The 20,700-nt window shown below is 36.9% G+C and overlaps 4 protein-coding genes across 7 annotated transcripts in view; 2 read left to right on the top strand and 2 right to left on the bottom strand.

Moving 5' to 3' along the window:
- Nucleotides 1-10,939, top strand: part of LOC116173717 (TOX high mobility group box family member 4-A-like) — a 103,560-nt gene extending 92,621 nt beyond the window's left edge. For 2 of the 4 annotated variants that reach the window (XM_031491375.1, XM_031491378.1), the window contains 6 exons: nucleotides 4,866-5,330; nucleotides 5,377-5,492; nucleotides 9,134-9,269; nucleotides 9,460-9,831; nucleotides 9,881-10,128; nucleotides 10,309-10,939. In XM_031491375.1, coding sequence (XP_031347235.1) covers nucleotides 4,866-5,330; nucleotides 5,377-5,492; nucleotides 9,134-9,269; nucleotides 9,460-9,831; nucleotides 9,881-10,128; nucleotides 10,309-10,375 — 1,404 coding nt within the window. In that variant the 3' untranslated portion in view covers nucleotides 10,376-10,939. The remainder of the gene's footprint in view (nucleotides 1-4,865; nucleotides 5,331-5,376; nucleotides 5,493-9,133; nucleotides 9,270-9,459; nucleotides 9,832-9,880; nucleotides 10,129-10,308) is intronic. The other 2 variants (XM_031491377.1, XM_031491379.1) reach the window with 1 other exon arrangement.
- Nucleotides 10,940-15,827: 4,888 nt separating this feature from the next.
- Nucleotides 15,828-18,806, top strand: LOC116174135 (matrix metalloproteinase-25-like). The gene is made up of 9 exons (XM_031491956.1): nucleotides 15,828-16,101; nucleotides 16,145-16,294; nucleotides 16,353-16,459; nucleotides 16,508-16,669; nucleotides 16,720-17,003; nucleotides 17,048-17,611; nucleotides 17,659-17,781; nucleotides 17,829-17,969; nucleotides 18,022-18,806. Exons 1-9 carry the CDS (start codon nucleotides 16,000-16,002, stop codon nucleotides 18,213-18,215), a joined length of 1,827 nt encoding a protein of 608 aa, XP_031347816.1. The 5' UTR covers nucleotides 15,828-15,999; the 3' UTR covers nucleotides 18,216-18,806.
- Nucleotides 18,807-19,089: 283 nt separating this feature from the next.
- On the bottom strand, nucleotides 19,090-19,944 carry LOC116174137 (RWD domain-containing protein 4-like). The gene is made up of 3 exons (XM_031491958.1): nucleotides 19,733-19,944; nucleotides 19,579-19,688; nucleotides 19,090-19,531 (listed from the first exon to the last, which is right to left on the bottom strand). The coding sequence occupies exons 1-3, from the start codon at nucleotides 19,835-19,837 to the stop codon at nucleotides 19,165-19,167; spliced, it is 582 nt and encodes a 193-aa protein (XP_031347818.1). The 5' UTR covers nucleotides 19,838-19,944; the 3' UTR covers nucleotides 19,090-19,164.
- Nucleotides 19,945-19,970: 26 nt separating this feature from the next.
- On the bottom strand, nucleotides 19,971-20,698 carry LOC116174136 (probable DNA replication complex GINS protein PSF2). Its single transcript, XM_031491957.1, has 3 exons — nucleotides 20,454-20,698; nucleotides 20,142-20,409; nucleotides 19,971-20,092 (listed from the first exon to the last, which is right to left on the bottom strand). The coding sequence occupies exons 1-3, from the start codon at nucleotides 20,696-20,698 to the stop codon at nucleotides 20,009-20,011; spliced, it is 597 nt and encodes a 198-aa protein (XP_031347817.1). The 3' UTR covers nucleotides 19,971-20,008.
- Nucleotides 20,699-20,700: the final 2 nt, after the last annotated feature.

Here is a 20,700-nt window from a genome sequence, read left to right on the forward strand (position 1 = left end):
ATCAGCACAATAATAATTACTAAAGAAAAGTTCCTATAAGACTCTGCATTAAATATACGAATTGGGGCCATTCCCGTAACCAAATGGAAGAAGTGAAATTTTGTGAGCGAAGATAGTTTCCAATTCAGACGTACATCCTCTCCGTGAGGAGGATTGGTGGAGAGTTAAAACAGTTCCTTTGGCACTACAGGCAATTTGGAAAGGACGTGACGATGGACACACACACATGTAAATGATTCTTGAAGGAAATTAATTATATCTACCTACAACAATCCACTTGTACGATAAAAGTGAACAGGTAATAAGCTAGCAGCGGTCGCCAACGCTTTAATTCTCACGGACCATCAAACAAAAAATATGTTATTTACTTAATAAAATGTACATTTCATTTAATACTGCATCAAAGAACAGCAAAATTATTTGGTATAGGTAATTTAAGTATAAAGGTTACCTTAAAAAACCTAAAAATAATATTTGTTTAGTAAAAAGACTACCGCTTGGTGAACGCTGAGCTAGAGGAAAAGTTGGACCGAAAGCGTGAGGTTTTTGATCCCGTAGCTGGAAAACGATGCATTTTTTGGAAGTAAAGTTGTAGAAAATTTAAAGAGCTTTGAATTTTGATCACAAAATGACCACCACTTTAATGAGGGGTCGATTTTTAGAACCCTCGACCCCTAAAATCCGCATATGTCGACCGCTGGGAAACCCATTTCGATCCTCAAGGGTCGATATCTACCACTTTGGAAATCCCTGTGTCTAAAAAGTGTCCTCTGCTCTGCTTCATTCTTATTTAATTCGTAATATTTTTACAAAAGAGGAAAGAGAATACTCAAAAACCTAGATAATTCCGTTGCCTCCATCATTCTACAGACTGTAAACATAAGTTCTGGTGCATTTCGGGACGTATTTTTCAAGCTAAATATTGTATTTCTCTTACCACTCACTTTTTAACCTACTTACATTTTACATCTTTTGTAGTAAAAAATAAACCGTTTGACATTTATCGAGAAGACGGTATTTAGGTAGGTATATATATATATATAGACCGGGCGCTAGATAGACTTGAGTGTGCAAAATATGAGGACCGCATTCTGTAAATAGTTTTGAACTCTGAAAAGCTTGCAGAATATAATTCTGGATGTTGCCAGTAGCTTTGTTGGTCCAATTATTTTTTATATCCCACCTCTTTAGATATCAAGTAAATAGACTGAACAAATTATGCTTTGGAACTATTTTAATGACAATATCCAGTTGCTTCTTATGTTTAAAGATTAACATAGCTAGTCAATTGTTACAACAATATAAAATAATTGAAATACAAACAAGAACTGTTGACAAAAAAAATTATTTCATACGAAAAAGCAAATGTTAACATAAGTTATCAAAAAAGGTAAAGAGCTTTCTGTACAAAATTCAACGATGCAGCTTGTAAACTGTTTCGAACCCAATCTGCTAGTTGAATCAGAGAGTGTAATGATGGCAAAATACGACAAATGTTTTCGCCAAGAGATTGAGCAGCCAAATGACATCCTGAAATGTATTTCCTCTTATATAAGTCATAAGAACATTCAAACCATACACCTAAACAACCTAGTAGAGCGAGCTTCTTCCAGAAATAGATTCCTAGGATGAAACCATCTGTATCAGGCTAAGGATTATGATGTGAGCAGATTGGGTTTTTACTGCGTGAAATATGCTATAAAACATCCCTGAATCGGCTTTTAAATAGTTCATATTCAAGTCAGGTACTTCAAATTATGAAGAGCCTTGAAACATTTCGTTGGATCATCAAATCCTCCACAGATATATAGATCGCGATCTTCTTGTACTTGTGTATATCTAGGAGTGGCAGTACAGAGCATTCGAACGAGCTGTATCTAATTTATTTTCAGGGTTTGAAAAGAAATTATTACAATTTTTGGCATTTTTGTGCGATCATTTGAAATTACAAAATTTTTAATCTCTTGACCTTTACTACGTAAAGTTGACTAAAGTTTTTATCGAAATATCATCAATTCGTCTTATTATATTTAGCTGCAAGAAAATGTTACAGATTTTTTTGAAGAACGCCTCAGAAAATCGCCAAAGGTGTTGAACTTTTTTTAATTGAATTCACTGAACAAGTGCCATTCCATTAACAATATTAATTTTTGTAGTATTCAAATTTAAAACGTCTTCTGTCGCGTGTTTGTGGTTATTTTCAATTTCGAGAGCCAGTTCCCATTTTGAAAATTTCCTGTAACATCCTTCTGCGTCCAAATTTTATATTTTAAAGTTATATTATCATATTTGTTGCTGCTATATATTCGTCTTCCTTGCAAGTACTTGTGAGTTTGCGTTATATTTATATATTATTTTTATTGACGTGTAAATAATTGTTAATGCAATTTCTTTTGCAAATATATGATGTGCTTGATATGATATCTAACAAGGACAATGTCGACGCTCTTTTCACATTTTCTCATATCGATATATTTGCATTTTTTGGAAGATTATTGATTTTTCTCGTGTACCTATTTAATTTATGAATTCTTTATTCATCATTTCTGTTTTATTTCATTTGCCAAACTTTAATTATGGTTAATCATAAAAAAAAACAATAATTGTCACAAAATTATCATCAGGATAGAAATATAACATGCACTCAGGCAACTTACTCTCGGCGCAAGCGGAGGGGATATAACACAAAATTGGACCAAGAGGTGTTCCGGCAACATCCGAATTATTAATCTACAAACTTTTCTGAACTGGGATCAATTGGCAGAATGCGGTCCTCGGTTTTTGCACACTCAAAGCCATCCAGCGCCTGCACTACTATAAACATCAAATAAAATTATAAAAAAATATTTATTGCTAAACTAATAATATAATGAGATAGAAAAATAGCGTTGTAAACGACACTACTACACTACACTTAGTGGAATGCATATGCGATTTGTTTTCTCTTGCGCGAAATCTTAACAGAAAGAAAAAGTGCATGGGCGCCGCATTTGTTGAGAAGTGAATGAAATACATTTTCACACCGCTTTTCTTTCGTGAAGGGTGTCATTTTCGAAGGGAGTCGTAGGAAAAAGAATTATACCTATATTTATTCTTATTATATTGCTACGTTGCGTAATTCCTAAACTACACAGAGGAAATTAAATTTCTGAACTTTTTATTACTATTATATTAACAGCATCTTTAGAAATGCAACAACAAACAATGGATAATCTCCTCAACCTTTTCCCTACTCACGTCAAACTTTTACTTTCTTATAGAGTCATTTGGGAATTGGGATATAGCGTTTTTATAAAGATTAAGAGAGCTTAAAGAAAGTAAATGTTATGTCTCTATGCAACACTATATGACGTACAGTTTTCTTAATACTAAAAAGATCGACACGTGGATGGACAGGTGGACAAAGCTCATTGTAGAACAGTAGCTCACATTTTATTCTCGGCTTATTCAGACTTTCACGTTTGTTACATTATTCCATTTCTTTTTTATGCGATTTGGCTTGATTTCGCTATCCAAATTACTAGAGCGTCTTGTCCAAACCAAAAGGCGTAGTCGCAATATGAGAAGTTTCGGTTTGCGTATAACAGGTTTCCGAAGATATAATGACAGCAAGTGTAAAATAGTTATTTAAATCCCTTTGAAAGCGAAGAAACTTCAACGAACTTTTCTAGCAGCCGGCTGAGTTGTGCAACGTCCATTTAAAATTCGTGTAACGGTTAGGGTGCCTTTAAATCTCCGAAAGTATTTACATTGTGTACGACCACTACTAAACCTTTCATTATTATTGGCGTTATTCTTGCCCAAGTTAAACAGAATGTCACTTTTGACACTATAATTGCGGGCAAACAAAGGCGAGCCTGTCAGAATTTTCTTCTTCGGTAACACCCTATGTGAACGTTGTCTTGGGGAGACCTATTAAGTGTTAATTCTCGAAGAAATAAATTTAAATTGTGTTGTAAACAACATTTAATTACACGAGGAGAGAAAGGGTCACAAACCTTCACGAGGTTCAAAGCTCAGTCATCGACAGGAAACGTTTTTAACATGCCCTTGAAATTATGTATAATTTTTTTCGTTATTATGATTGTTCGTTCGGACGAAAAAAAAACTTCTGAAATAAATGTGGCGGAAAGAGTTGCGCAATCAGAAAAATTCTCATTGTGCTGCTGTTCGGTAATTGAAAATGTTAATGGAAGTCGCGAGTGGCTCACGGCAACTTTACGATATACTGTAAAATTTCGAGTTTAAAATGACGTGCAGAAGGAATTTCATTCAAGAGATTGAGTGTATTTTCTTGTTTGAATTTAAGTAGTCAATCAAAATTCATTTCTTTCAAGTGAAATACCTCTAAAATCTGGCGTCGGCAGCGCCGCGGTGGTGACCTACGAAACCAACTTTAATAGAGTTGAGCTGAATACCCCTTGGATGTAATTTATTTGGCAGCTAAGAAATATGGCCCATAACTTTGTATAAAAATAAAGAAGAATTATATGAACATTATAAATCAGCTCGTACCCATTTTTATTTCACTTGCCAAATTTATTGTTGAATCTAATTATAGTCGGCGGCGGTAAGTGTGTATACACGTAATGAATAATTTTCGCCGCAATGGTTGCATTAATCATTTTAGTTCTATTGTTTCATAAAGCCCCATTCATTGACGCCGTTTTCATGTGCAACTTTTGTACGACTGGTTCCAGCATCCTTAATTTCTGTTAGACCGCCGCCACTTTTAATGCATCTACCATTCTTCGAATCTCTACAAAACGAAACTAATTTCAAACTCTCCCAACTTAGAAAACTCGAATTATAGTTAAGTTTCCGTCTTCAGTTAGTTCTAAATGAGTGTTTCCTTTTTCTTCCAGACGTTTCATACTCCGAGTTTTGGCGATGAGGAATTCGACATTCCAGCGATCAATCCAGAGCAGCAACACGCGGCAAATCAGTATCAGCAGCAGCAACAACTTAATATGCAACAAATGAACCAGCAGCAGGACAATATGGGAATGCACGACCCTTCCGGCGGATACCAACAGCCGTTGTACCTCTCAGGCCCCGATCACGGCATCGTAAACCCCTCCTATCACAGCCCTCAGCCGCAACCGAATTATGCGATGAGTCCCGGACAACAACAGCACAACAATCAGTTGTTGATGATGCAACAGCAGCAGCAGATGATGATGAGCCACGGTCAGCCACCCCCCGGCGCTTTAGGACAGTACAACGCCTCTCCGACGCAAGGACGGGGTGGAAATAGCCCACCTGCCGCTCCGGGACAAGAACCAACTACCAGCGAGGACTCAGACGATAGCACTCCACATCCTGCAATTGTAAGTTTCGCCTAGTCCTCGTTCGCATATGAATACGTTCTTTCAGATCACCGCAATGAAACGGCCGTCTCCCGAACCTGCGGATCAAGGGTTAGCAAAAGTTCAAAAGAAGCCCAAAGTACAGAAAAAAAAGAAGAAGAAGGATCCTAACGAACCACAAAAGTACGCTTATTTATTTATTTTAAATTAAAAAATCACTTTGAAGGAAAAACCGAAATACAAAAGCCTGCAATTTTAATTTCCATTATCGTAAAACTGTCGTAAACATAAAAGTTTTCTTAAATTTTCTTGCAAGTTAGCTGTATAGGTATATACTCGTACTATATATTTATCTTTATATATGGCGCCATAAAGAGGGAATAAAAGTAAAAAAGGATCCCAAGAAGGAATATGACAGATGTAGTTCGTGCACTTAACGGCGTTTATGTTTGGATATCAAAATTTACTAGTATGCTTGCCGAAATTTTGTTTAGACAAAGCATGTAGAACGCCCAAAACGTAAGAAATTTAGAATTGAATTGCCCTGGTATAAAGTATAAGGCTATTGATTTTTACTCGGCTATTAAACGGTATTAAAATGTTGAGAATGCCATTTTCCCCCTTGTATCGAGAATGGAAGGGGGGGAGCGTTTATATGGCCCATAAACCTAACATTCTCCTGCGCAAGTTGTAAAGCAGATTTATTGTTGCAATTTTCTTTTACATACTATGTATTTCTATGTTTTGAAAAATTGATGGCTTTAATTTTGAAGTCTGTATTTTTGCGACGTTACTCGATTTTTTTGTTGTGCAATTACGTTTTATGTTTACGATTTTGGGAAATCAATACGCTTTTACGCCTTCTCACGGAAAAGAATAAATCCACCTCCACTTGTAATGGAAATGTGATGAAGTTCTCCGATCAGCTTTGGGAATAATTAATTGTTTAAAGAGAGAACGAAACTAACATTGAACTTCTTTTGTAGGGAAAGTCATAATCATAAGTAAGGTAACTAGGTACTTGTGAAGACGCAAGTGTATTTTTTAATAACAAACGAAGGGCTAAACAAGGGGTCTGCAAGTAAAAGAAATATAGTTCTCGACTTCAAGTCAATCATTCAATCTTTCACGTTTTACAAATGAGACATAAAACTGAAATCCCTTCTTTACTTTAAAATCCACGTTTTCTCACCTCCTCACCCCTCATCCAGCACCTCACTCTTATTTGTTGCTGTCATTTCCACCTTCGAAAAGTTCCATAACATGCGTTCTATGTCCTCTTCTTCGTCACCGCATATTCTACATTATCTTTCTTCTTCTTCTTGTTTTCATTTCTTTCCCTCCCTCTTTATTTCCGCATCTGAATCTCGCTATTGTTTTAATATTTTTTCTTCCTTCCCACAAATATTTTGGTAACCACTTCCTTATTAGATCTTTCTTCCTTTTGCGCTCTGTTATCATATTTGTACATCTAGACCCTTTTGAGCTCATTTTCCATCTTTTCTTCTACCCCTCTCCTCCTTTCGACTTCAACCCGTCCGTATTCATTTCTTTCGTAATATTTTCCTCTGTAGTTCTTCCCACATTCATTTTGCGTTCATCCTTGTCAAGCATTCTTTCACCAATTCGCTTTCTCTATCTCCCCTTTCCTGCGCCCCGACGATATTTTTATCTTTTCCATTTTAGATTCTTCTTGTAGTTTACAACGGGGTTAAGTAGAGAATCGTGCTTGTCTACTCAAAATTGATCATGAACGTAGCAATCTGAGGATGTCGAGGTAGAATTAACATTTCAGCATTGTAAGATTTCACTTAACATCAAATTCTAGGAACTCTGTTGACTATTTGGCCTTCTGAAATCAACTCCTGACTTGACAATAAATTTACATTTTCTTTTGTAATTTAGTTGTAAAGTAAATGGTCCATTTTTGCTAAATAATAGTTATTTACATAAAAATCAGAAAAATGACGCATAAAGGGCGAGGAAATATTAAAGTACGAGGCCCCTTTAGCACTGAGTATTTTAATTTCCGAGAACTTACGCATAAAATATGTAGATGACGCGGAAATTTACACTAATCATTTTCGATCGCGCTGTATATAATCCAATTATTAATTTAATGTTCCTTTGACATTTGACAACGACGTCAAAAGTCTCACTAAAGTGTCAAATTTACGCTAAAACGTATATTTTGTGAGATTCTAGTTTTGCTATCTAATCGAAAAGAGGCAAAAAAAAAATGTAAGTAACGTGTACAAAAAACATATCCGTAAACAAGGTTTGCTATGAATTTTGAACAACAATTAGTCACACAGGGACATTTGACAGTCCAAACGGGTTGTAACTATTTTAAACAAAAGAAATGTTTGTCAGCTGAAATTCTCAAATCCTCATTTACCTACATGTCACATTTTATCTCTTTGCAGTGGCGGATTTACATATAGGCACACTAGGCACGTGCCTAGGGGTGGCAGCTTTAGGGGGCGGCATTTTTTGCACTATATTTATTTTACGTAACATTTTAAGTTTTAAAATAAGTCCGTTAATAAGTTACAAATGACAAAAATGTTTAATTAAAATTATGAAATAAATTGGAATTGGTAGATAGCGAGGTAGATCGTTTCTTTTCATATTAGTTTTAAAAATGTCATGTTATAATTTGAATTTTATTTTAGAATGTATTGCAATTTAAAGATTATTTTGGGGCGCATATCTTTCGGTGTGCTTAGGGGCAAAATTTAAATCTGCCACTGTCTCTTTGTCAATATGTTTAATGAAATCCACACATAGCGACTGCAAAGGGACCGGTATATTGCGTCGTACTAACAGGATGACGCAAAAAAACGGATCATTTTTTAAATTAATTTTATTAATATACTAAGCGGCGATAAGGTAATCCGGCACCCAAATTTTTCGCTTAAGTATGCCGCATTAATAGATTTGTATGGGAAATAAAGCATTTTTTATATCCTACATGTACTATGTGAGAAATAAATTCTCTCATAGACTCCTACAGTAAAAGAGTGCGAAAGTAGGTACATAAAAGTCCACCATTTTGTTTAAGCAACCGACGCGCGCGGTCTACTACTAAATACTCTCCGCACGCCCGCGACAGGCGCCAACGAAAACAAAAAGACGCGTGATTTCCTTGGCAAGGTAAGTCCATAAATAGGTACCCACCTACCAAAATACCGATTTACATTGCCGCAAAACAATAATCAGGCTTATACAGGGAAAAGGGCGCGTGGGAGAACAGCGTTTTACTGTTTACTTGTGAAGACATATGGCGCACGCCGTCGATTTTATGAAAAATACGTAGTCTAATACAGTTGGTCCCCAAAAGCTGAGTCCTATTAAACGGATGTACTTTGTAATATGTATCAGAACCTAATTTAACGTTTTTTCCGCCTCCAAAACGGATCGTCATTATTAAAAGCGACGTGGCCGTAGTAACCCGCACCCCACTGTACTTTTCAAAGAATATGTGATTTTGAGTTTGTAAATATTTTAAACAAAAGAAATAATTTTGTCAAATGTGGGATCAATCTGTCAAACAATTACTTTTTGATTTTTTGTCTAGAAGTATTTTGCAGGTGCTTTCAAATATCAGTGATATAGGTACCAAATTTATAAGTGATTTGGGTTAATTAACTTAATTAATCAGTCTATGTATCTAGATACGAAACAGTTATCTGGAGTTAGATCCAGAAATTATTAGGTATCTAATATAATATCCATCAACAACGGTTATTGCGTTTGAATTATTGTAAAGTCCCAAAAGTACCGTCATAATGTAATAGAAAAATAATAAGATCTCTTTTCAGGCCTGTGTCCGCATATGCGTTATTTTTCCGTGATACTCAAGCTGCCATTAAGGGACAAAATCCTAGTGCAAGTTTCGGTGAGGTTTCGAAAATTGTTGCTTCAATGTGGGATGCATTGGATTCGGAACATAAGAATGTGAGTATTTTTCATAGACTAATTAGGTCTACGTATTTTTGTCTAAATTAATTTCTGACCATAGTCCTCTAAGCCTTTTATTATCAGGAATTTTTAATATCTCAAATCATGTGAAGTAAAAAAAAGGAGAAGGTGTCTATTACGCTTCATACCCTTTATTTAGTATTTATTTATTCTTTTTTGTTGCTAGGTATATAAAAAGAAAACAGAAGCTGCTAAGAAGGAATATTTGAAAGCTTTAGCTGCCTATAGGGCGAGTTTAGTTTCAAAAGGAGCCGGTGAAGGAGACGGTATGTACGGAAATTATGGCAATTACGGCGCGGGACCACCTCCTCAGTATAACGCCTACTCGCCACAAAACACCTTACCCTCACCACCAATGACGACAGCACCCGCACCTACGAGCCAGCAGCAACCGCTCATGGCCAAAAAGCCTATGATGAGTCCGATGAACGGACAGCAACATCAAGCGATGTTACAATCACCTATGGGTCCAGTGCCAAATCATATGAACATGCCCCAGCACATGCCGCAGGGACACAACACAACCTACATGCAACAGGTAGCACCTTCACCCTTTCGAAAAATCCACCTAACCGCCTGTCTTACAGCAGCAAGTCGCCCAGCAGCACATGCAGCACGTATCGCCACCACCGATGGTGTCAACCTCGCCTCCCGTCTCATCGGCCGGACCGGCGGCTTCCCAAGTTCCCCCCAACTCGGCGCAGCCGAACGTTGGCCAAGGTCCGATGCGCCCACCTAACTCCTGCATTCGTAACGGCTGCCCCAATCCAGCCATCTCCAACGCCGAATGGGAAGACGAGTACTGCAGCAATGAGTGTGTTGTCAGTCACTGCCGGTAAGTCCGCCAATGTGGAAGAGCCACATGCAAATGTTGTTGCCTCATTGAGGGAAAAAAATGTCTAATGCCAATTAATTCTAATTAATAACGATATCACAGCTTAAATGAGAACAGTGACAACATCTACATGTTTTGCACATTTAACGCGCATCAAATCTAATTTAAATAATTTTCCAGGGACGTATTTTCCAATTGGGTGGCGACAAATCAAAATCAATCACAAAATTACTCGACCGTTAAATAAATTTCGAATAGATAAGAGAGTTTATATTCGAAAACTTTAGCAATACTGAGATGGTAGTTATGTTTTACATATAGGTGGTGACTGCAAAGTCTGGACATGTTTTAAGAATAAAGTTACGAGTTATGTAAATAAAAAATGATTGATAATCATCACGGTGGGATTGTATTGTCGCAGAAAAATGGAAGCAATACAGTTTCGCTAATTTTTAGGTATACAAAAAAAGACACTTGTAATCTCAACTTTTTTCTCTCGCTTTGGAAGACTGTTTGATGCCGTATTTATTACTCTTACCTTTGAGAAAAGGGGAGGGACATTCAGTAATAAATACGGGCCCGATCCGCACTCCAGACTGAGAGGACATAGCATTAGTATAATGTGTATATTACGACATTTGTTAATCATGCTCTGTATATGCATGTATCTTGATAAAGTTAAAGTAGGTAGATATGTCCAAAGTAAGGTAAAATATCATTACGTTTTAGTTTTTAGGTAATCTGTGTTGTTGAAATTTTATTAAAAATTGTGAATATCAAAATCATACCATAATAAATACCGTTCCTTCTTTTTAAATATTTTTAATAACAATCGAAGGTAGTGAATTGAAGATAGTGTTACCTTATTCTTCATGTTCCGTTCATCGTAAACCAGTATTAATCTCCAGTTATTTTTGTATCGTTCATTGACCAATAAAATTACGCTTTCCCAGTGTATATATCAATTTTAATTGTTATTTTGTTGTTATTGTAAGCAGTTTGTTCGAATGCAATACCTTTACATATGGAAACATGGTGACGGATGTACATTTTGTGAATATATAATTTGTTGGACCAAACTGTTTGAAACAGTACTCTTTTTTAAAAATGCAATATTGTTTTCCGTTTCAGCAACACCTTCGTACTGTTTGAAATACTTTGGACTGTGTGAGAGATTAGACGTAATGTCACATGATGGTCGAGACATTTAATTAAGTTAGAATTTTTAAGTTGCGACGAAAGTGAACGTTCAAAAATGAATTACTTTTAAGCAATCTGCAATTTATTTAAGCTTTAAAAAATATTGTTGAGTACAGTTTTGTTTCATTTTTACATTGTAAATATCATACTTTATCCGACATGCACACTACCTATAATGTGTAATCAATATTTAAAATAATAAATAGATCTAATTAAATTTATTATCATTTACTGAACTGTTTCTGGTAGATGGTAGTTAGATGAAGTATACCACTGAATAAAAGAAGTACACTGGTTCAAGTAACTTCCACCGCGCGAGTATGAGGAGTAGGGAACGCGGTGCTCTCTTCACTCATTCTCCTCCAAGCGTTTCATTATTTTCGTGACCGTAACCGCTGAGCGCTGACGCTCCTAACATTCGATCTTTCACTTTAAAAAAAAAGGAGGCGCTTTTGAGGCTCTGCAGAGAGGCGCGGCTGATAGCGAAACAATGCTTATTTATATGGACTTGTAGTGCACTAGCACTTCGGCTACACAAACGCGTGCTGCTGGTAGCGCGTGCCCTTCACAGGGCGCGATTCGCAGCGCCACTCTTAGCGGAAAGCGCACGTACCAAAAGGGCCGCCATTCTTTGAAAAAATGCGTTGGTGTCGCACGTCACTACACTCACACCCCCTCCAACAACATGGATACAAAAGTCACAGTAATTTGCTGATATGTGTATGTGTATGCGCTGCTTTATTATTAAAGAGTAATTGTTCAAATTCCCACAGGAAAATGTTTGTTGACCTGTTACGCCATTCATTGTAATTTGGATGTTATAACAATTATTTATTAATTACGGTAAATTTTTGTTATTGGTATCTATAGGTACAACCTACATAACTGAAAATTGGTTTGTTTTAGATTCCTTTTTGTGCATCTTTTTATTAACACGGGACTCACTCATTTTCCCTTTGCGATCTTGACGCACTTCCCGTCAGGCATTAATAACTGTCTATAACGATCTTTTAAAAAGCAAAGCCCCAAATTCGCGGCATCCTTTACGTGTGCCCTTTTTTTAAAGAAAAGATTCTCCAATTGGATTCCCTTAGATCACAGATTTCCTTTCTGGGACACCACGTTGAAAACACAAGTTCTCGACGGAAGTTAAGCAACGTCGCGGGCGCGGTCAGTACCTAATTTGGGATGGGGGTGACCACTTGGTAACACTGCATGCGTGCAATTTTTGTTAGATGGGTCGGGTCCCAGTCAACTTTGGGATCCACTGCTAATACATTCCATGCAAGCTCCTGCTAGCGTTAAAGGCTTTTAATTTGGTTTTATGGTTTTTAAGTACCTAAGTACCACCTCAATCCAAAGAATCTCTCTAAAAGCCTCCAAAATTATTTAAGAACCTTTTAAAGCCGAGTTTTTAAAGGCGTTTAGTTTTATCAACTTTTAGAACGGTGAATTTAGACATTCAGTCTTTAAGAGCTCTAGTCGTCAAGAAGAGCGAATCTAGAAGTCTGAAAATCCTTAAGGAGCTTTTTTGTCTCCCTAAAATACTCTACGAATCCATAGAGTAAAATAGAGTAAATAATATAAAGAGGTGTCATGGGATAGGATATTGTTGCAGTAGAAAAATCTTGTAAGGAAGTGTTGCTATCTTGTGACTGTTCTTCAAAGCTGTTGTATCGTAAACAAAGTTGAGATTTGAATTACGTCATTACTTTGCACCAGACACAGACCAGACCATGATACTGTCAGCATTATATTTAATCACCGGAATGTGATATTATGCTTCTTATGCAAGGAGTCTTTTAATTCTTTCAGGCCATAGACCTATTTATTTTATTATTTTTAACGCCTTACCTTTACCCAATTACAAACTTTATTTGAATTTAGCTAGCAATGAAAATTAAATAGGTACAGTGAGAAAATATAACTGATTATGCGTATCATTTCTAACGTCCTTTTGCGCAATTCACTAATGTGGGAGAGCTGTAAGTATAGTGTATTTGTGAGAGAAAAGATCAATTCCATCCATACTACCATTGTATATAAAGATGTATATTATATACAATGATATTTTTTTTTCGGGCCAAAAAAAAGGCAGTGTATATACACCTATTATAACCTTCCTTTTTTCCAAAAATTGACTGCACCAAAATTTCTCGGGAAAACAGTTTTTCTTATTAATTTTGGTGCGTAGAATCCAAAACAATTCGTACTTTTTCGATTAGACTTCTCAATCAAAAGTTATGGACTAGAAACCAATTTCGAAAGAAAATTCAAAGGGCTATAACTTTTGAACTAGTAGCCCAATCTTGGAACTGTTTGAAATTATGGATTCTACAGGCCACATTCTATAAGAAAATTTTTTTTCCGGGTCGATCTGAGACCATTTTTTTTCGGGGCTCAAAAAAAGGCAGTGTATAACCTTCCTTTTTTACCAAAAATCGACTGCACCAAAATTTCTCGGGAAAACACTTTTTCTCATTAATTTTGGGGTGTAGAATCCAAAACAATTCGTACTTTTTCGATCAGACTTCTCAATCAAAAGTTATAGACTAGAAACGCATTCAAAAAATACTAAGTACATCGGAACTGATTTGGCACTGGGCAGTCGGCAGTTCCGCACAGAAAAATCAGGAAAATTCTCTCTTCGCTGACCTATTAATCTACAGAACAAAGCGATACAAGCTTTATACAGGAGGTCGATTGTGTCCGTCTGTCCGTCCGTGAACAGGATGGGTAACTGCCAAACGCTTGAGCCGATTTGGTTCAAACTGCGCACAGTTGGCCTATAGGTACTATATATCATGTGTAATAAACTTATTAAAAATGGGCCAAATCCAAGCACCCCTTACATGCATGTACCTATTTCTCATGTTCAAAAACATGCACACAATAAATATGAAATATTTTTGCCTATTGTACACAATATACGAATTTGAGTTTTCATAAAATAATTGTTACGTAAATCAGTGATGTCATTTAAAACGCTATGCCTTCTTGCGATGCAAATATAGCTAAGATAATGTTCTATAATGGGCATCATCAAACGATATGCAAAAGTTTATTATTAAATGACAAATTGTGGTACAGAGGTCAAGGTAAAGACCATCTTTCGTCAATGGCAGAATATTCATTATGTTATGTGAGTAGCAAAATGTTGCTGATAAATAAAAGTATACATTTCAGGGTCGCGGTCGCCCCTCCATTCTCCCCTTATATTAACGCACAACGAGATAACAACATTAACAAGCAGTGTTACTTGTTAGTAATAATTTTGTACACTATTCTTGAATTCAGAGGGAGCGTCGGCATCTGCTTTTCGCCATCTATGTTCAGGGATAGTCTCTCACTGCCACAAATTTATACAACATGGAACCTCTTTATAAGAATCCTTGTAAAACTCCTTATAAAAGTCCCCTGTATATGTATTCTCAAAATTTTACAAGAACATCCACTGCAAATGCTTTAAAATCTTTACAAGAATTTTAATTTTTAAAGGGTTTCTTGAGTCTTGAGTTTTCATATGTGCTTAATAAAAAACCTTTGAGGTCCTCCAAGAGCTTTCTAGATTACCTTATTTTAAAGTCGGCATCAGGATTTAAGAGGGTTTATGTAACTTGCCGAGCCTACCAAGCAAAAGTATTGGGATACAGTGTGAATCTAAACCATGAAAACTGGCGTTTATCAAAACCTTGTTCATAAAAGGCCCTGGAACGGACAACTAACGGCGGTCGCCGCCTTCCGAAGCTTTTAAGAGACAAAAAAATATCGAATAATTCCTATTTAAAACTTTTCAGATTTGGAGACGAAACGTTTTAGACTAGGGAAGTACAGCATTTTTTGTAAAAAATTGTTTCTTTCAGTTTCCTATGTTTCCTGTGAGAGCTGAAAAAACCTTTCAAGAGCATCGGTCTCTTGCGGAACTTGCATCTGCTCAACATCCAATTGAATAAGGTTTTCCCTTAGACCAGCAGGAACCTCTACATCATTTCAAAAAATCCTAATAAATTGTCTAATTTTGTATGTAATTGCGGAATTTCAGGAATCGAAAATGTAGCACGTCTCGTTTCTAGAGTTGTCATGAACCCACATATAGATAGACGAATTCAATTAGTTCTCATCAACTCCGAAGGTCTTTTGACTTTTTTATCAATACGAACACATCACTTAAATTAGAGCGGAATGGATGGCGGACCCTGACCTATACAATAATGGTATCCGCAAAATTCATGCGAATGAGTGTATTTGATAAAAAACACTCATTCCCATGACAAATCACTATGCTGATTTGCGTAATCTGGATATTGGCGTCTTTACGGAGGAAAACAACTCGTAAAACATATCTCCGAATGAATCTCATTGATAAAAGTGGAAGTTTTGCCAAATTTTGTTGAGGAAGTGATGTTGCGTATCGGAAAACTAACGAATTAGCTTTGGCAACCGCAAGTGATTCACGCGCACTTTCTTAATTGTCGCGCGGGTATAAATAAATAAATCTATGAAATACCATCAGTCAACAAACTATTGTCACAATTAGTAATTCCATTGCCCGCGATGACGGCCTTAAGTTCAATGTAACCGACAGCTTATTTTCTATCGGGGCAACTTATCTATCGTTGCGTTATCACATTGCATTACCATCCTTATTATAATTACAATAATTGCATAAAAATGAAGTGCTTTTTTTGTTCTTTAATATTGTTAAAAGTTGCGCTATGCCATCCAGTCCCATCGGTTTCACCAATAGCCTCAACTTTACCAACGAGTGAAACGGTAACACCCTCTTTGTCCTACAAATTTTTATCGAAATTTTTAGTTTGACTTCATGAAACGGTATGGATATTTGGATGACACACCAAATTCCGAAGCTCTCTATACTGAAGATGCAATACGCGATGTTATCAAGACTATGCAAAAGTTTGGCGGGATACCACAAACTGGTGTTGTTGATAACGCAACTTTGGCGGTGAGTACCTACTGCAAAGGCCGTCCTTGGATTTTGAATCTGTCTTCTTTGATAACAGCTAATGAAGGCCCGAAGATGCGGAGTGCCCGATATTATAAGAAATTCTAGGAGCAAGAGATATGTGCTCGGATCCAAGGGTTGGAAGAAACGCCATATTACTTACTAGTACGTAATGGCACAGCCTGAAAACATAATGCTAATGATTTGTTGCAGTTTGTACAATTGGACACCGAAGCTTGGTGAAGAAGTGATAGCGCAAAATATCCAACAAGCTCTGGACACTTGGGGCAAGTACGGAAGGCTAACATTTACTCGTGTCTACGATTTCAATGCCGACATCATTGTCATGTTTGCTCGCGGTCCTCATGGCGATAAGTAAATCATTCTTCGGTTATTATAATCTTAACATTAGCGTGTATCTTCAGCTTTGCTTTCGACGGACCTGGAGAGGTACTGGCTCACGCGTTCTTCCCCTCGGATTTCCACGGGAGAGGAGGTGACATACATTTTGATGAAGAAGAAGAATGGAGCATCCACACCAAGGAATCAACCCAAGGTACTGATTTCTTCACCGTTGCCTTCCACGAGTTGGGGCACTCGCTTGGCCTCTCCCATTCCCCTGTAGTCTCATCGATAATGTTCCCCTACTATCAAGGTTACGCGAATGATTTAGACTACGACGATATTTTGGGAATGTACGCTCTGTACAGTAAGTAGTACTCGAATTGTAATTGGAAACTATCAATCACGTAGTTCAAGGAATGCCGGAATCCGGACCCGTGCATTTTCCTCCACCGTCTCCACCAAGAACAACCACAGCACGGACTCCTCCAGCGTACGACTACGATGAAGATGAAAATAGTGTTGAGGAAACCGACCAAGTAGATACCGATAAGGAAGACGGCAGCTACAATGAAGATGACAACGAAATACCTAATATACCTGAAACTGAGGAACCCGAACAACCGGAAACCGGCTACGAATCTAATGAAGATGACAAAGATGAAGGTTTGACAGACGATGTTGTGAAAGAGGAAGATCTTGATGAAGATGAAGAACATCTACCAGACGAAGACGTTACACCAGGTGCAGAGCCTTCAATTCCGGATGTATGCGAAGGAAATATTGACGCCATTTCTGCGATACGCGAACAGCTCTTTGTTTTTAAAGGGGAATACTTCTGGCGTTTGAGGGATAAGAACCAATTAGAGCAGGGATATCCCGCCCGCATACAGCAGATGTTCCCTCTTCCAGAATCGATACGAAAGATCGACGCGGTATACGAAAGACCAGACAGCATGATCGTGCTATTTTCAGGTATGTGGTTTTTCTCTCGTAGAACAAAGCAAACCAGAAATTTACAGGCAGTCAATTTTGGGTTTATGACGGTCACGTGTTTGTTGAAGACAGCCCTCAAAGCTTATCAAAGTACGGTCTCCCGGACGATTTGGATCGAATTGATGCTGTTATTAGCTGGCCTAAGAATGGTACTTGCGTGCCGAGCGCTTGGATTTTATAATCAGGATTATTTCAGGAAAAACTTATTTGTTCAAAAATGACAGGATGTGGAGATATAATGAAGATACACGAACTGTAGATGCCGGTTATCCGATGCATATACAAAGATGGCGTGGTGTTCCCGAAAATCTGGACGCAGCAATGTCATGGAATGATGGTAGTTGAGCTCTCCACGCTAACTAATGCACTTTATAATGTTCAAATTCCAGGAAAGACGTACTTTTTCAAGGGGAAGCTTTATTGGACGTTTGATGATACATGGATAAGCGTCACGGAAACATCTCCTCTGCCGATGCCTCAGCTATGGTTAGGCTGTCCAGAAAAGCAGTTTGTTAGAGATTATTTTGCTAACCATAAACCGAAAAACGAAACTGATTACCATCAACTTTATGGGCAGCCTTAGTTGTATTTACTGTTATTTGTGCATTAATAAACATATACATTGTTGAGCTAACTTATTTAAGAAAAAAAGGTCTTATGAACGAACGGGCAGCAGTACTTATAACCCACACACTGGACCTCTCTGCTGTTCGAAAGACCTGTAGTTATCGACTGATATGAGAAAGTACCTATATAACTTTTGAATGTAAAGTTTAGTCTTGAGCTTCACTTGACATTGCCTTTGGTGTTATTATATGTTACATTACTCATAGGATGATTTCAAAGTAGTTTTACTGATTACAGTTCCGAATAGCCTTCAGGAGATTTTGACTATGAATTGGAATTCTTTAAAAGGGAATGGCGTTTTAGATAAAAAAAATCACGTATAAAGGTTTTTTTACAGGTGACTGTGACTAATAGTTTCTAGCATCATCCTGTTCATCATTTAGTCATATCAATCATCTTGGTTATTTAAGCCCCAATTGCCAGGGGTGGGTAAAATACCTACATCTAAAAATTTATTTTATTTAAAATGTAAAATTGGAAATTGTTTTTGGACGTTTATACCTATTAAATAGATAATAACTAATTAAAATTTCAAATACAAATGTTATTTGACGATTTCTTTATTTGGCATGAATCATGAACATTCCTGCCACAAGGTGACTCCCAGAGTTTTACAACTTTGATGATTTTTTGAACAGAGTAAAGAATTTTGAGATGTAGAAATCCAAAAGACCAAAATTTGTTAAGATTAGACCTCTATATGAAAAGTTGTACTCCTACTTTGGAAATCATTTTTTTTTTTTTGCATAATTTTTGATGATCTGGCTATTTAGTTCTAGCTTTACTATCTACAGCATGTAGAATGTAGAAAGGTTAATGTAAATAACACATTCGTAAAAATCATTTATAAATAATTCGTTATTAAAAGTTACTAATCGTATAACGTGACTTATAAAGGTAACAATTTATGATGTAGACGCCGAGACTTGGTCCTCCTTGCTACCAGTTTGCGATAGGTGTTTAACAATATCGACCCAATCCCAACCACGAGGTCTTTCTCCCTTATCTCCAACCTTATCCCACTGTCTCCTTTTTTGTGCCTTTGTCAATTGCTCCTTCTTTAAACATTTTTTCTTATTGTCGTCCACTTGATCACCGATTGTCAATTCCTCAACTTTGTCGGTCACAATTTCTGCATTAGCCAATTCCTTTACAAAGTCATCGAATTTTTCCTTGACATACTCGAAGAGAGAATACGTCATTGACATCCCTAAGTATTGTTCGGCTTCCCCCAATACCATGTCTTTTACTCTCTGCTTTAAAGAAGCATTTCTAAAAGCATACAATTTATTGAACGCAACTTTCTATTCAACTATTACATGTGACGATTGTAGAATGTGTCCATATTTACATCGGGTTTTTCGGTTGGGTAATTTTCGCCCCATATTATTTCTAACAGCAATGATCGTGGACTATCGGGTTCTCCATACTGAAAAGGAATTAATTAACTATTGAAGTACGGCAAGGTCTCACCTTATACTGAAAGACGGTGTTGGAAACTTGCTTGAAGGCAGTGTCGCCTTCGTAAATTGATAACAAAGCTTCTCGTTCCTCATCCTGAAATTCCAATTCGCTCATAATTACGGGACGAGCATTACGTATTTTTTTGGTTTACTTTTGAAAATTCAGACAAGACGGCGTGACTTAACCTTACTTTTATTTGACGTTAACCACACACTGTTGCATTTTTTATTTGGAGGGAATACACATGTCAAATTAAATAGAACATTTATTATTTAAATTACAATATTATTTAAATGTTGAAATTACAGTTGATGAGTTTAATAAACCTAATGAGGTACTTTGAGATGGAGTGCTAAAGCGTGGTCGTTCCTGAAACATAGAGGGTAACTTTTAACTTAATAACGACACCACTACTAACCATTTTCATGCGATGTATTTGATCCATTGCATGTGGTATAAGGGGACGCATACTATTAATTTCCATTATCGTTAGATTATCTACATTACCATATGATTTTCCAGTTATCAATGTGTTAACAGACGATCTTAGCTTAGCCATGCGTATATCCCAAATATCTTTTATTATTGTTCGAACTTCATCAGCACGTGCGATATCATCCGTGGCTATGCTGAGCAACAATTTACCCTCAATCATGTAGTGTTCACTCGGCATTTTGACAAAGTTTCTACAAATTTATTCAAGAATCCCCTCGACAAAAGTAAACTGTACCTGGAAGCCTTTTCGGCTTCTTTTAACAATTCTAATTGCTCGACATCCATCCAGTCTGGCGGCTGAATTTTGCATTTACGTTGCTGCTTCAAATTGACTGCTACCCATAAAGGGACATTAACTGGAAGACTTGCACGAAAGGGTCCGATGTCTCCAGACACTAAATGTATCGTGCTACTATTAAAGGTTGGGATTATGCTAATTAGTTGCTTTTCTCCGAGAAATTCTACTTCTTCGGGATTCATTT

The sequence above is a fragment of the Photinus pyralis genome, unplaced genomic scaffold (genome assembly GCF_008802855.1).
Source record: "Photinus pyralis isolate 1611_PpyrPB1 unplaced genomic scaffold, Ppyr1.3 Ppyr1.4_LG6, whole genome shotgun sequence".
NCBI classification, from domain to species: domain Eukaryota; kingdom Metazoa; phylum Arthropoda; class Insecta; order Coleoptera; family Lampyridae; genus Photinus; species Photinus pyralis.

Bases quoted from the DNA above. Each gene is read 5' to 3' on its own strand.
- LOC116174135 (XM_031491956.1), top strand. From the start codon at position 16,000: ATGAAGTGCTTTTTTTGTTCTTTAATATTGTTAAAAGTTGCGCTATGC. The intron at 17,004-17,047 runs GTAAGTAGTACT...TCAATCACGTAG, and splicing joins GGGAATGTACGCTCTGTACA to TTCAAGGAATGCCGGAATCC. The intron at 17,612-17,658 runs GTATGTGGTTTT...AGAAATTTACAG, and splicing joins CATGATCGTGCTATTTTCAG to GCAGTCAATTTTGGGTTTAT.
- LOC116174137 (XM_031491958.1), bottom strand. From the start codon at position 19,837: ATGAGCGAATTGGAATTTCAGGATGAGGAACGAGAAGCTTTGTTATCA. The intron at 19,689-19,732 runs GTGAGACCTTGC...ATTCCTTTTCAG, and splicing joins ACACCGTCTTTCAGTATAAG to TATGGAGAACCCGATAGTCC. The intron at 19,532-19,578 runs GTAATAGTTGAA...GTATGCTTTTAG, and splicing joins ACATTCTACAATCGTCACAT to AAATGCTTCTTTAAAGCAGA.
- LOC116174136 (XM_031491957.1), bottom strand. From the start codon at position 20,698: ATGAATCCCGAAGAAGTAGAATTTCTCGGAGAAAAGCAACTAATTAGC. The intron at 20,410-20,453 runs GTACAGTTTACT...ATAAATTTGTAG, and splicing joins GAAGCCGAAAAGGCTTCCAG to AAACTTTGTCAAAATGCCGA. The intron at 20,093-20,141 runs GTTAGTAGTGGT...TCTATGTTTCAG, and splicing joins AAATACATCGCATGAAAATG to GAACGACCACGCTTTAGCAC.